The sequence below is a fragment of the Temnothorax longispinosus genome, chromosome 4 (assembly GCF_030848805.1).
Source record: "Temnothorax longispinosus isolate EJ_2023e chromosome 4, Tlon_JGU_v1, whole genome shotgun sequence".
Classification (NCBI taxonomy): domain Eukaryota; kingdom Metazoa; phylum Arthropoda; class Insecta; order Hymenoptera; family Formicidae; genus Temnothorax; species Temnothorax longispinosus.
This window is the reverse complement of record NC_092361.1, coordinates 16926074-16942447: the sequence shown is the minus strand read 5'-3', so window position 1 is coordinate 16942447 and position 16374 is coordinate 16926074. Positions and strand designations below refer to the sequence as shown.

At 35.3% G+C, this 16374-nt stretch overlaps 2 protein-coding genes across 4 annotated transcripts in view; one reads left to right on the top strand and one right to left on the bottom strand.

Moving 5' to 3' along the window:
- The window catches only part of LOC139811332 (putative odorant receptor 85d), a 53212-nt gene that overhangs the window by 24961 nt on the left and 11877 nt on the right, over positions 1-16374 (top strand). For all 3 annotated transcript variants that reach the window (XR_011731606.1, XR_011731605.1, XM_071775570.1), the window contains 6 exons: positions 2093-2226; positions 2877-3071; positions 3824-3949; positions 4041-4170; positions 4560-6840; positions 9736-16111. The gene's annotated coding sequence lies outside the window, so the exon portion shown is untranslated. The remainder of the gene's footprint in view (positions 1-2092; positions 2227-2876; positions 3072-3823; positions 3950-4040; positions 4171-4559; positions 6841-9735; positions 16112-16374) is intronic.
- On the bottom strand, positions 39-3828 carry LOC139811329 (putative odorant receptor 85d). The gene is made up of 5 exons (XM_071775559.1): positions 2745-3828; positions 2004-2339; positions 1687-1891; positions 587-742; positions 39-246 (listed from the first exon to the last, which is right to left on the bottom strand). The coding sequence occupies exons 1-5, from the start codon at positions 3104-3106 to the stop codon at positions 196-198; spliced, it is 1110 nt and encodes a 369-aa protein (XP_071631660.1). The 5' UTR covers positions 3107-3828; the 3' UTR covers positions 39-195.

The window sequence follows — 16374 nt, the reverse complement described above, 5'->3', positions numbered from 1 at the left end:
GTGCGCACAAGAGGAAATATTGTACAACATATGAGATATCTTTTTATCTAGTAATTTTATTTAATACACAAATTATTGATTACGATATTCTAACTTAATGTTTTACTTTTATACGCACATTTGTTTCGTACAAAGATAACGTTTATACAAACATAAATATTAATTTTCTTTTACTTTCGTACTTTTACTATTTTATTATCGCATTTGTTGAAGCAGATTATACGCAGAATACGATGTCTTGAGTAACTGCAATAAATAAAATTATTTGCTTACTATGTATACTTGTATTATAAATTAACAATTTATATTTAACAACACAAACAAAACATGGAAAAATTAATACTATAATTAAATTATAAATTATTTTAATAAACTATCCAACCGTGTAACATAAAACGCTAAAAAAGTTAGGTTTAACTTAATCATACATTCTATTTTAAATCAATTTATTGCATATTTATGTTTACTTAAATGCAAAAAAACCTTCATAAATTTAGTTATAATTTAAACTCAATCACTAATTTTGTTGATTAAAAATAGAGTTTTTCTCACTAATTTTAGATTAAAAATCAATTTTTATACTAACACTGACAAATGATTGAAGATTCACAGAGATAACGTAGGCACTGGTGAACTCGATAGGTACCATACCGCGTTTCATAATTATTAACAAACTCTTTTGCACTGGATAATCCAATGCATACCATTCCATTTCGAACACACTACTGACCAGTTGCTGACTCTGTATTTAAAAATATATATAGAGAGAGAAATTCATTTTTCAATTTTTTTAACTTTAATTTTAAAATAAAATAGAGAAAGACTCAAATTGCATTTTTTGCAAATTGATTTTATATGTCTATATGTATACAAAGTATGATAAAATGAAATAAAATTTATAAACTAATTCAAAACATAAGTATTTTCACCCGCCCTCTCTCTCTCTCTCTTTCTCTCACTCACTCTTTCTGTCTCTCTCTTAATATTTTACTTTAATAATGTATAAATTAATTTTTGTGATACAACAATTTGACATATCTTTAACATGTTACTGTCATACACTGAGAGAAATACTTTTTTAATTATTAATATACCATGAGTTTAGACTTGATATCTTTGTCAGAAATATACAAATGTCAATGTAAATTCGTAATATTTAATAATAATATACGTAACTGTATAGTAAAAATACCATCAATTTATATGAAATTGTATGTATATTAAATGTAATGTCTTTGTAAATAACAAATTTATATTAATTATTAATATAAGTATAATCAATAATCTCAAATAAATTATTTCATTTGTCGAAATTGATAAAATATTTTACGCAAACATACATTTATTTATGACAAAGAAAGTCAATGTTATATTATTACTAATAATCTTTATTATTAATAAAGGTATGCAGTAATATTATTTTTATACTGATAAATGTAGTTATATTCAGTGATACGCAATATAGCATATATTAATTATGAAGAAATATTTATTAGGGACGGACATAAAAAATTCTTACATTAACGACAAAGCATGTATATTAACTATTAATATACTGTTCTCTCAGTGTATTAGACATTAAAATATATGCATATATACTATCTCAAATATGTACAAAAAAAAACAAAAAAAAATGCGAGAAAAAATACAAAATTATATATATTAAAAATATATATCTATGCATACCTTTAGCTTAACTTCATTTCCGTACCAGCAATAAAAAGAGATTTGTGCCAGCATGCAAAACATATACAACATTATTTGAATAAATTTCGCACTTAACATGCTCGTCTGCGTTAGTTGATACAGATTGAAGCACACTACTAACATACTCACTAAAAACTGGATGGTGATTGTTAATCTAAATCTTTCATTCACCATTAATGCGAATCTAAAATTGATTGGACGTAACTTTCAAACATTTCTGGTTATATTTTTATATTTATACTTTTAATTATATTCTTATATGTATGTTTCGAAAAATAATAATAAAGAACACTGACTGAAAAATGCATGTATGCCGTACGACGCATTCACGAAGAAAATGTGGCTTGTCCACGATTTTTTTCAAATGACACTCTAATATTTCCAGCTGAGAGCAAATGTGCATCAATAATCCGCAAATTAGGCTGTCGCAAGCAATATGAAGGACCGATCCAGCCGTCAAGCTTATCGATTGATGAACGTAAGCGATTCGAAATAGCATCGGCGAAGAATAGTTGAACGGTAACCATGCTCGGAAAGCTAGTCTGTGTTTTCTGTAGTCTTCAAACACACGTGTTACTAAAGCAAATGCACATGTCAATTCGACCAGAGTTGCGTAGTAGAGCGTATTTGTTCTGTAAAATAGACATTTTCAGATTTTTTTTGTCATCTTTTTCATTAGACTTTACCAACCAATAGTAAGAGCCTCCGCACAAGACTCTCGTATGATAACGTAACGTAACGTAACGTAGGTCAACGCACAAGAAACGTACATAACGCCGTAACCAATACACTCTAACACTTTAATTTAACGTCATGTAAAATTAATCCTCGAATAAATCAATTTTTAAAAAAAGGTGCTTTGTATTTGTGGCTTTGGGTCCTATATGAACAATGCCTAATTATATGACAATATGTTATATTATGCGCAATATTTTTTGTGTGACTGTTATTCTCTCACATAACGATTTAATTCTGTATAACACATTATTACGTTTAACTAATTACGCATAACTAATAATTATTATTAAAATACTTGCTGTACGATTTTGTCAAATTTCTGTCGAATCTTTATCTCATCGTGTTCAGTAGGCCTATATGGTTTCTTCATCAGAGTGTCGATCAGCATCGCAATATTGTTACGATTATTCAATAAACTAAACATCTTGCAGCATGACACGAAACTGGCAAGCGTCACATAGAAATTCTCGGCGAAGTCGTCAGCGTTGTCCACAGATAGAATTAAATCCATCAATTGTGACAACGTAAATGTATTTACTAGCAAACCTATGAGGATTGTATATACATCATACAGGATACGTTTGTACCATGACGTCCACGAATTTGGTAGCCAACATCCGCAAATGGTAAGAACTTTAAATGTGAAAGTCAAAACGCTCATTTCTTTTTTACTTGTCGTGCCCAGTAACGTTATAAGGCAAAGATTTTATTATACAAAACGTTCTTGTATTATATAAGTTTCATATATATTTTTTTATTTTTTTTAAATATTACTTTCGATATCATAGAAAGATTCTGATTATTTCATCATAAATAAAATGTTTATTATAATTTACAAAAACATAATTTTCAGTTAGCAAATTACATACATATATTAAATAACTGTAAAATAATAATGCATAATTAAATTTTCGTTAAAAAGAAACTAATTGTAAAATAAAAGAACGGTGATAGTTTTTAATTTAGTGTCTTTTGATTATCGGTAGTTAAAAAATACAGGTGTATTGAGCACTGCAATATACGACGAATATAATTCTTTGTAGCACAAATGTAGACAAATAAGAAGATTTAACTGACCATAAAAAAGTCTATATTTTCGCAATTCAATTTTTTATCTGCGACTTCCGTCTATGCAGTCGACAACTATATTATTATCGTGGCATAAAACTTGCAGTTTTGCGTCCCCACGCAGAACGATGTTTTCGCACACGCAACAGTTTTAAAATACATATCTTATACATGATGTCGTGCTCTGCTATACTTTTATGCCAAACTGTGGCTTACAGTTCAACGTTATGTCGCACAATGTCAGCAAACTATCAATTACGGGTTATGAAATCTTGATGCAGACGTAGCTTAAATATTTTATTTATTGCAGTCACGAAGTACAGTTGAATGTTTCATCCCGACATTCATTGATTAAATTGCCGAATCGGTCGCTTTTGTTAAAGCAAAAGAAGAAAGTGGTTGTTTAAAGATATAGATAAAATCATTAGAATACATTGTAAGGAAATACGTGTTGAAAGATTAAAAAAGATATAGTGTTAAGAGAACAATATTAATCACAATAAATTAACATCTATTAAATCCTGCAGTGTCCTGTCTCTACCTACATCTATGTATACATCATCCCAGACCATCTAAAGAGAAATTATTTGCTTAAAATGAAAATTGTATATGTTAAAGAAGTGCAATAAAAGTTTATCACAACATATCGAAAATATAGTAAGTAAATACAAAATACAGTATATAGAATATATGTATTATACAAATGTATATATGATTATAACTGTTAAAGTAAATCAGATAGGTTTTGTTATCTTCAACAATAATATTTAATAATAATATCCTTGTACAAAAAACCATTAAAAATAATCATAAAATGATACTTTAAAAATATTGCAATTATGTAAAAGTATAAAATGCATTAACTTAATTTAATTATCAATTTACTTATTAATTTTAGATTCGTTATTTAAACTTTATTATATAATATTTGCAACATATATGTATAGATTTAGAATTTTGCGTTTAATTTTACAATATTTTGCAATTTAATTTTACAAATTAAATTGCCGCCAAATGAAATTTTTAAAGTTTTGTTTTTATTTCAGATTATCCGCTGTCAGTATCACATATACCCAGATAACCATAATTTTGTATCGATTTATAAATTAATATATAAATTAAAAAAGGATCGATAATATAATAAAAACAAGTCGACTAAGGTGATCGACTAAGGATAACAACGTTAGTGGTGCAATGATTATTGATTCAAGGTACAAAATGTGAAACGAAAGAATATTATCTATAGAGTAACGCTATTGCGATCGAACATCTATTGAATTTGCCGACTGATAATAATTCGTTTTGTCAATAAGGAAATTTAGAAGAATTTTTAATATTAAAGAAGAATACATAAAGACGTTACGAAAAATATTTAAGCATCTTGTGCATATAAAAAGTATTAATATAAAAAAACTTAATATGAATACAATCGTTCTCATATCTTAAATGATTAAATTGTGTTGTAACAAGCTTCTGAGATATCTTGGTGAAAGTTATAGCTAAATTTTTACGGATCTAGGGTTACTGCATAATAATAAATAGCCAAAATAATATATATTTATATTTCTATACATTCACAGTATTTTCTAATAAGTTAATTATCTTTATTTCGTAATTATCGTCAATCGTTAACTTCGAGATATACAAAACTGACGGCATATTATTCGTCCTGAACTATCTCTTATAAAATCTACCAGATGACTCTACTGTTTAGTAAATGCTCGAGCTCTTTATATGTTTCTTTTTTTAGTTTAATAAAAAAAAATTCGAGCTCGAGCTTCCATTTTATGTATACATATATACTATTACTATAATAATTGTTAGTTTTTCTCTAAACATTTATAATGAAACAAAATTTTAATAAAAATCAATCTGCGTAAACTAATATTTCATATATAAAATATTTACTCTAAAGTAAAATCAATATTTCATTTAATTTTCAGCAACAAAATTATATCAAAAAATCTATATTGTTAGTCAAAAATATGAAAACTTCTTTTTAATGTTTATATAAATTAATAACCGGTATATAGTAGCTACAATATACTTAAAAACATACTACTTATTTAGCTGGATACAATGACATGATACAACAAGTGTGTTTTAAATCAGAGCTGGAACTTAAATTTAAACGAAATCCCCATTTCGGGCCGATTTCGTTGTCGACGCCGTTGTCTTAACAACGCGAGCCGCAAACGCGTGTAAACACAACGCGGGATATTTCAACTCACGAGCGCTCGTACTATAATGTACAGAAATGTAATCATATTAATCAATATGAAATATCTGGTTAATTATTAATAGCAGAAAACTTTCAATTTATTAATTGTGAAAGTCTTAACTAGACAACTTTAAGCGCTTAAAAAAAAAAAACGCTGGAGTTTCTTACGCGCTTTAAAAAAAACTCCGGCGTATGTTAAGCGTATTGAAAAAAAAAACGCCCATTTATGCGTTTTCAAAAAAACCGCTCACGTTTTTAAGCGGTCTTAAAAAACTATCCGCAATTTTAAGCGGTCTTAAAAAATTGTGTGCAATATCTATGCTACATTGCAATATCTATGTTACGCTATGGCATGAGTGGCAAAATGGGAAATAGTAGGCGTTAACAAAATCAGCCCGAAATATGCAACTAAATCCCAGCTCTGCTTTAAATAAATTACTTTATACAATCTGTAATTCAAATCAAAGTTTTATTTTTATAATTGTATGTATTCTACAATGTGGAAAACATTTAAACATTTGAAATATATGTATATACCTAAAAGAGAATATAAATTATATGTCAAAGTATGTGCAATCACGGTTCAGACTTTGAACAAATTTTTAGTCATCACTAGAATGTCAAAGTATGTGATAGGTATATAAAATTATAAATAGAAGTCAATTCTCTGAATTCTGGAATGAATTATAAATTGTCTAATATTTAAATCGAGATTTGTCATCAATTATATAAGCGTCTCATATTTTACATCTGCACGGGATGGACCGTGGCCGTGTGAAATTCCAATGAGAGGGTGAAGATGAAGCGAAACCTAAAGGGCAAGCGAGATAAATCTGATCGTACTGAAAGGGTCGGGCTTGTCAGCGTTACGATATAGGGTCTGTCCTTATCTTCAAAATACAGGCAATGTCTCCCCGCTCTCTCCCAGAATTCTAGATCCCACGTGTACATTGTCCAAAGTCCAAAAGAGGAGAGTGAACAGGACACACCATGATGAATCGGCCATATTGCTCTGGACCATTTTTGAAAGAGGATTAATCCTGCTTATGAACTGTTATTTTCACGCCTAGTCACACATATTTTTGCGTCACTTTGGCGAATAAAAAGTACGGTAAAATGTAATTCCTTTTTTAATTTTACAGCGAACTATCACACAATTTAAGATAACAAAGCTCTTCAAATAATCTTCGGGTTTATTCTTTCCTTTTGTTTCTTTATAAATTAATTTCTATGTGCGCAATAAGCATTTTCTAAAGCAAAAAGTAAATAATAAATTTTCTTGTAAGTAAAACTTAGATTAAGATTTGAAAAAACTGATTATAAATACTTTTTATTATAAAACTTCAGTCTCTCGACATACCTCTTTTAACGTACAATTTACAAAAATTAAAATAGAGAAAGAGAAGGAAAGAAAGAAATTTGCAGGGTTTATGTATGTAATTTTATTACCCACGATCCCAGCGTGGGAAGATGACAAATCACCATATCAGTAGCAACGAACGTGACAACTTCGTATGGTAACCGATTCTGAGCATATGTATCTCTTATATTCTCAAGTCATGCTTTAGAGCATCAGTTATGACCACAACCGACGGATTCTGTATTCGTCTGAATTGCACGCCATGTATAGAGTGTTCCAAAAGTAATTTTTATACCATTGCTACGGGGATTAACCGTATTTTTTCCAAAGAATTTCTTACGTTCGCAATTCAGATTCGTGTCTTATTGGTGAATGCAAATGTATCTCGAAGCAAAAATTACTGCCTTTCCTCGTTAAGCGCGTCATATTAATATTTAATGGTTCATAGACGTACGTAACAACGAAATCTCAATTTCTGTCGCATTTCTGGATTGAACTCATTCCCCGCATTCTTCTCGGGTCGGTCACCGGGTACAATTAACGAATCCTATCGTCTGGCCGGCTTCTGTTGTCCTTAGTGTGAACTTTACAAGACTTATATAATGCATGCGTAAGAAGAATGGACCACCCATGTAGAGAGGTCTCTCTCGACTCGGCCTCGAGTGCACTTCGGGATTGCGCGCGCGGACGAAGCACTCCATCAGAAGAAGTAGTCGGCCGGACAGCATACCGGGTAGAAAATGACACCAGTCTCGAGATGCACGTTTCGTATCAGTTAAATCGAACTCTCGAACCGTATTTTCTCTTTTCGCGTTTGCGCGAAAATTAGACAACAACCGTGCAATAATACATAAATTTTATTACAAGCCAAGCTTGCTGATTTCAGCCTGCGTTGGCAAAGTTTATCTATATATGATAAAACAATAAGTATTTGCGGCAAAATTATTTGAGAACAAATAAGTTCTTTAAATAAAATTAATATTTATATACATAGTGAGACAAAATATATAATATATTGTAGATTTTCTTATGTTTGTCTAGTAATTAAACTGCATAAGCTTTTCTGTCTATATGCACATTTAATATTAGTTTTTCATAATTCTTAGAGAAGTTCTTACACATATCTCGCAAACTTTCGACATATATATAATATAGTTTCCTTCTTTGTTTGAAATCTAGGATACCTATGGTTTCGATATAATCATAGATAATGATGACAATTATGAAATAATTCTGTTTACCTACAAGAACAAGTTATTGTTATACGATATTGCTACGTAAACCTTTTGGCGCTTCGAAAGCGGTATTTTTGCCAAAGAGCAGAAACACTTTCTGAAATCTTACGCGTTTGCTAATAATAGAAAATCTCACCATTCTCTATACACGATTTTCGAAACACGTTGTATAACGCAAACCTATAGAAAGCACACCTGAATAACGAGACGCGTTGCTGTTCCCTCGAGAAGAGCGGCAGAGGTCGAAGATTTCAGGTCACTACGTCTCGAGAGCATAATGCATCGCAGCGAGGGAAAGAGTTGTGTAAACGAACTTTCATGAACTTCCGAAAGTCGTCGCTTTTTCACATCTTCCCTGTCGTTGCCATCCTCGGCACGATCCTTTTGCGCGCTCGCGCGAGGTGTGTATAGTTTGTACAAATAACAATACTAAAACCCCGTAGTTTATAAATTCGCGTGTGGGCAATAAATGAGAGAACCTATCAGTCGAAGGTTCACCTTAATAAATCTGAGAAATTTTCGGAGAAAATTTTTTTTCTCATCATTTCTTATAAAATCACACGTCTACGATCTGCGGCCTAAAGAAGTAAAACTTCAGACATGTTAACTTTAGATGTATCATCGTTATATCATTTGTGTCGCAATGTCCGCGCGCATGATCTCGTTAATAAACGATTATCTGATAATACATCTATCGTGTTTCATTCAATTCGTACATTCGAATCCAACTCTCTTTTTCTCACACAAAAACGGCTTTCTAATACGTGGAACCCGAAATGCGTGTGGTCTTCGGGAAGTGTTAATCGCCTGGCTCGCTACCGTGTTGCTTCTGACCGGCCCTTCAATTAGTATGTGCCACACATGTTTCGAGTCACGTGACGCAGCGTCTCGGTCTCATCAGACATATCCACAATGAATTTTAAGGAAACAAGAAATCTGTTTGAAGAGTATACAGCATTCCTGTTTGACTCGAAGTTTTTCATTAAATCGTGTTATTAAATCTCATTGACTATTTTACTGCTTTGCCGTTTTATAATTTAATCATAAAATAACTATGTGATTTATTACACTTTTAATGTTATTTTACGGAAAACACAGTACACAGTACCAATATTACTATATACAATTTCTGCAATTTTTGGTACGTGAGGATTGATTTACACTATTTGTAGCGATATCTTTTTACCCACAATTTAATCCTTTATAAACATTCGTAAATTAATAGTCAGTACTGTGTACATTAGGAGAATTTTATTAGCTGCTTCGCACGCGAGAACCAGCCCGAACGAGAACGAACACCGAAGCGGCGAAATCGCCGTGGATTCCGATGCCGGATAAACTCCTTAATCAAACAGCGAAGCCAATCGTGCGCAAATCGTCTGAATGAGCTTGCTTTTTTGTTATAGTTTACCAGTCGGGCACCTGTCGCATGTGTGCGCAAAGGGGTGTGGATTCAGAGATGGAGGATGTGAGAGGGAAGAAGAGAGAGAGAAGGAAAGAGAAAGAGAGAGAAAGGGTGAAGAGGGACACAGAGAGAACGAAGCGAAGAGGGGTAGAAGTGCACGGAGAGCAGGGAGGGATAGAGGGTGAACGGAGGAACACGTGGTTCTATTTGCAAAAACAAAGTTTGCGCGGGACAAACACGGGCAGACACTAGCCAGTCTAGTCGACTTCGGGGTCAAAAGCGCAACAAAGACTCAATTGCATTTCGTTCCCACCCGTAGAATTCTCTTTTTTCTACCCCAGTTTCCGTCACACAGTCGCTAATCGAATGATAAAGCGCCGTCGAATATCGCCAACCCGATCAAACTCGATCCAGTTTCCGAATCTCGGAGATCTGCGCGAGACGACCGTGAAAAATTAGATTAGATTCCGAATTGTTGACTTGATTCCGACGCTGACATATTACATGTAAATCTGTTTATGTAATAAATAAAGGAAAAATTCCGCTAATTTTATAAGTCATGTCTGCTTAAGCAACACAATTCTAATAATAATAATCTGAAACAATTTTTTATGTGTCTTTTTAAAACAAAATCATTGAATTATACTTCACTCATTTATATTGTTAACTGAAATTCAGATTTCTAATTTGCTCGCTCTGCTAAATAATTAATTATTTCTATACAATTATAGAGAAAGAAGAAGAGAGGAGGAAAGAGTGTTTCAATAGGTGATCATCGAAAAGTCATTTTGTTGGTTGAGTTGGTTCTTAATTCGAATGCTTACCCTTCCGTCAAACACACTTCACGTTGTCACAATATTGTTATCGGCTGCGCGGGAGTATCATAATGGATCTCAAACACTCGATTTCTCATCTCGATCAACGTTGTACATGTTGTCCCAAAATATCTCGTAAATCGTACATTCCGCGAAAAGATTAGATAAAATAGGTAGAATGGCAGAAAACAATTGTGTCGTTTTATCTTTCATAAAATCTTATCTAATCGTATAACTTTTTATAACTATAGTTGTAAGAGAGAGTCTTCTGTCTTATGTGTGCAAAATTCTATTTTAAAAAGTTTTCCAACAAAAATGTAATTATACCTTTAAAGCATTATTAAACAAATACAGGAATTGAATCTCTTTGCCTCTTTTCTCTGTCCTCTGAATTTTTGTTATAAAATTTTTTTACGAAAGTGAAAATACACAATGTAAGTTTTCATATTTCGAGGTTTCTTGCATAGAGAAAATTTGAATCGTTATTACCTTTATACATGAATTACATAAAAAATATTATTACTGTTGATATATGTTAATTAACTTTGCGTATAATGCGACGGAATTTACATGTGGCGCCAGCCTTTCTTGGCTCAAGTATAGGTAGATATAAGCACACGAGCGTACCTGGAAACTTAAAATGATACTTAACCTCCCGCTTTAAAGTGGTTACGCTTGGTCACGCTGACCTTATTCATTGTATTTCATTGTGAGGCAGGTTCCGTATATACTTAATATTCATCGTGCTGCACACCTCATGCAACTTTTAAGTCACTTAGACATATTCCAGACTTGCAAATTCGTATAAAGATAGAACATACTGAAATTAATCTTAGAATGCACATTTATCTTTATAAAGATTCTATCTCTGTGAATAATATCTATAAATATCTCATTTTTATAATAATAACAAAAAGTAGATAGAAAATAGCACAAATATTTAACATTTTATCTTTATTATTATCAATGTTTTCAGACGAGGATTCATTTTAGCTCTTCTTTTTCAGATCTCAAAGTATGTAGGTCTCGAGATATGCGTGTCTCGAAATACGTGCGAGCTGACTGTACGAAGGCTGGAGGACGCAGGGTTCTCGAAGCGGAACGTCATCATTGCATTACCGGGGAATTTTCAGCGCGTCTTTCAGAGCGTATAACGTCCTCAGGTTCGTCGCGCGAAAACGCGACTCGTGGCGGGAGAGGAGAGCGGGAAAAGGGTTGGCGAACACGATGGACGCGTTGACGAGACGAAGACGGAGGCAACGACGGCGGGCTGCGGCGGCGGTGGCGGAGGTGGTTGACGGTGGTGGTGTATGCCGTGACAAATATTTGCCTGTCAACACAGAGAGGCTCGCGCTACCATCCCGCTCTATCCCTATGCGCGCCGCAAACGACATGCATAGCCGAGGGAGAGGAACGTTTGACGGGAGGTGCAGGAGGACGGCAACCAAACGAATCATAAAAGGGCCCGATTGAGAGACAAAGTGGAATGAGGAGGGTAACGACGCGCGATAAGAACACGGAGAACTCGATTCCCGGCGTTCCGACCCGATCACGACAGTTTGTCAGCATACTAACGCGCCGCGATGAGCGGGATAATGATCGGAGGTGTTTGCACGCGCGGTTGCTGAGTAGCAAGAACCGAACGTTGCACAGATAAGAGAGTTAGATTGTCATGAATGCATTCGTAATGTAGAATAATACAATACTATATACAATATAAATAGGAAACAAAATGAATAAATAACTGATTATGAAAAACAGGTATTTCAAATAATACTAAAAACTAAAACGTATGTATCGAGGTATGTATATTATCAAAACCATCTCATTTCCTATATTTGCGCGTTCGTCAATTAATTACTATTTACTAGCCCTCTACTTTTTCGTCTTGTTTAGCAATACTCACAATTTATGAAACATTACGTAAAGTTACTTTGTTTGTGTTAGTCTCTATCAACAATATCATGTTTTATGTAAAAATTATCACAATACAGGAAGATTCTTTAGGGGAGAAGGTACAAAAACTCGGTTCCCAAAAATAACCGCGCGCTCACGCTTTGGTTCGGAGAGGAAGAAAAGTATCCGCGTAGGAAGCGAGTCTCTTCATTCACATGGACCTTTTTGGGCAAGGAGAAGAGCGAATGACACGGTTGGAGGGGAAAAGAAGAAGGAGGATGTGGGATGGAGCAGGGGGAACAGAGAGAAAACGATGGCCACCTACGATCCGTTCCTCGCTCGCTCGTTCATTCACTTACTCACTCTCCTCTCTCGTTTCTATTCTCTCTCCTCTCTGTGTGCTTTTAATTTACCGGGCGGCAGGCAAATGTTTGCGCCACTCCCCCTCGATCGTACAACCCATCTCTCTCTCCTGTTCTTCCTACTTCTCCACCTTCGTGTCTCTAGCCGCCACTTTCTATTCCCTTCGCCCGTCCGTTTCCCCCTTTGCGAACGTTTTGCACCCCTTCTCTGCCGTCCCTTTTACCGAGGATCCCTCACTCCCTTCTTCATCGTCCCGAATATATTGACTGATTCTGACCATAAAGAATCCTCGGCTCGGATAGCACGAGAGAGAAGAAGAGAGAAAGTGTGGAATCCATCGCGGACGGTAATATGCCAATGTAAAAAAAATAACCTCATATATAGAAGTGAAGGAGGAAAAAAACGCGCCGGTCAACCGATCGCAATTTTTACTTAATCGCGAATTAACGAATGTGTGCGAAATGCGCATCGGCGCATGAAAATATTGATATTGGACGACGTACGCCATCGACGGTAAAAAGTTATAAAAAGAAACGACGAGGAGAAGCGGAGAAGAGAGGTAAAGAGAGAGGAAAAAGAGAGATGACGACGATAGAAACGTTTGACTTCATCGCGAAAGAAGTTACACTGACGAGAGATGCCAATCGCGTCCTTTTACCAGCGTGGGCGGTTTTTAAAGTTCAACAAATAGAACTTGCTACACATTAATATCGTGCATATATCTAATTTTTCACGTGCAATTCACTATCGCAAAAAGTAATTACGCACATGTATTCTATGCTTAAAACATTGGGGGGGAAGGGGAACATCGCACTATAATACCGCGATAAAATACAGAAAATAAAATTATTTGGTATTAAATCTCTGGATGCCTTACGTCCTACGCCCTACATAATGCCAATGACGGCCTAATCTGAATTCTAGTAGTCAAACGTCGTTGTATCAAAGAATCGTCGCTCTAGCGAATTTCGATTGCACCCGCGCGCTTGCGTTTCACTTGTGGCTTTTAATAAATGGCATAAAAACGAGATCAAATATTTAATCGGGAAATATTTGAGTGCCTATTATTACAGGGTAGTGGCGCGGCATAGATACCCGGTGCAGCAACCCCATGGTGCCTCCACTGTGCCATTCCGTTTATGTCTGGCAAATATACATAGTTGTTCGCGTTAGATACATAGACATCCGCGCGTCGATTTAAAGCGAGACACCGGCAAGCGAGCTCCACTTTCCGCTCGTCGTTTTTTCGCTTGTAACCAGTCCCCCGTGCTGTCATCGTTACTCCGCAAAGATACTCTGGTTAATTATAGTGTTTGGGGATGGGATTGAATAATATATCGGCCGATCGAGTTGGCAAATTTTCCGGGAAAGAGACTCCTGGCATTTGCCAGAACGACGGTAACTATGAAACCGCGGTTTGTGCGGCACACGATAGATATCGACGAAAGACATTAAGAATACAGTTAGATAAAAAAAAAATACCTATTTTTTGTTGGAAAAAGAATTTTGTTGACACAAGGCAATTATAGTTATTATATCGTTATTGGCCAGACGTATCTTAATTAGCAAGCGACGTATTTTAATTTTTAACTTCCGATAATTATAATTAAATATATTAAAATAATAATATATTACTTTTTACAATTTTATAAATTATAATCGTAATTTATATAATCAAAGTAAACAATATTATTAAGTTCATAATTTGATCGACAAGAACCGAGCGAGAAAAAGGGAAAGGTTGGCTTGCATTTACCGTATAGACAACAATCTCGAGCTTTCATGCTTCCACCCCCACAGTTTTTACTCTTTTTTCCACGGTATTCGCGTAAGGGCGTCGCGGCGTAACCTGGGAGATGCCGGCCGGGCAAAATATTTGTGCTGGGCAAATGAAACAGGACCGTGGTGCCCGTGTCGCGTGGGAAACTCAAAAGATTCCGTCGCGAGTGGTTTACACACGTCTGGGAGGAAGGACACGAAGAAGCAAATAAATTAGGCGGCCGGTCCTACGCAATTAATGCTCACGAACACGTTCGCGTTACGCGCAACCGGCATGTAACGAATGTAACACACGAGTGACACGCCACGGGTTATGCTTCAGGTGAGGCGCGCAATTACGCGTCGCCGCCACGCGCCAATGTCCTGATATACGGCGCCTAATGAGGGTGGCCCTTCACATTTGACCCTCTTTTTCCCGCGGTGTCCACGTGACCGGAAGCGAAAACGATGGACATCGAGGACATCGAGGACATCGCATCCACGTGTAATGACACGACGCTGTGTAATAATAATTAATCGCCGCGCATCGAGGCGCCGCGCTGCCAAGCGAACGAGATGAGGAAGATAAATCGCGAAAGGGTGATTTGCGACTGCTTCTCTCATTTATATGAATAAATGATACAGATTGTGCGAAACACTTGGGACTTACCAGGATTAAAAGATTGAGTTTTTATTTTAGAACACTCTAATTGAAACATTTGTTCCGATTTAAAACTTACAAAGTCAATTAGTCAATTACTTATTGTATTATTTATAGATTATCCCACACGATCAACTGAGAGAATCACGATCGCTGATCATTTTGTTGTACCCACATTCGAGAGCATTTTAGAAACGTCGCGCGATAACGCGAGCAAGTTTTATCATCGAGTAGGATGGGACCCTGTATACAAGCGCTCAAAGCTAACGCGCGGATAATTACATCGCGCCGATGATCATAACCGGCGGCTCGAGTGAACCGAAAAACAAATAGCGGCTGCGGAGCACTTTTTCGAGTTACAGCCGAGTGCATACACGTATATACCTATACATATGGAGGTGCGTGGCAGTAGTCGGAGCTGATCGTAAATATACACGCGCGTGTAAACTGTGCTGGTGCACAATCTTCTCTTTCTCTCTCTTGTACTCTTTCTCTACCTCTCTCTCGCAGCGACGACGACGACGACGGTGTAAATCACGTCCCCCGAAGTCGGGTTTATTAGCGACCCGACGACTAGTGTTTGTCCTACGATACAACGATGTATGAAAGGGGGGCAGGACGAGCGAAGGAGTCAGGGCACATGGCGGAGAAACGGCGGCTTAAAGATCTTTCATCCCCCCCCGAAAGTCCCGCCCGCAATAACTATCGTACTGTGTGTTAAGCGGAATTATGCTCCAATAAAGGCCTCGGGGGGGTCCTCGTTGCGCTCCGTCGACAGATAAAGCACGTTTACCGCAGGATTCGCCCGCTCGCACTCGCCTAATGAATACCGATGAAAGACACCGCGAATACGTTTTATCCTCGCTCATTTTATTTGCGACTAGGTACTTACTTTTATTGGCAAAAATAATTAAATTAACTTAAAACAGATCTTTTTACTGTGTGTTCATCCTACATAAATAATTTCTGTTGGCTATACATTGAGATATACATACATATATAAATAATAAAATAAAAATAAAAAATACTTCAAATTTTAATTGAGAAATTCACACAATCGTTCAAGTAGCAAAATAATATTTTATCAAGAAGCATACTTAAAATTATAATTGTATACTGAATGGTGATATTCTGCTTGTTTCCATTA

What these genes read in the sequence shown, in the direction of transcription:
- LOC139811329 (XM_071775559.1), bottom strand. Translation starts at nt 3,106, where the DNA reads ATGAGCGTTTTGACTTTCACATTTAAAGTTCTTACCATTTGCGGATGT. An exon ending in GAAATGAAGTTAAGCTAAAG is followed by an intron (nt 743 to 1,686) that starts GTATGCATAGAT and finishes TTTTAAATACAG; the next exon opens with AGTCAGCAACTGGTCAGTAG. An exon ending in ATCTTCAATCATTTGTCAGT is followed by an intron (nt 247 to 586) that starts GTTAGTATAAAA and finishes TATTTATTGCAG; the next exon opens with TTACTCAAGACATCGTATTC.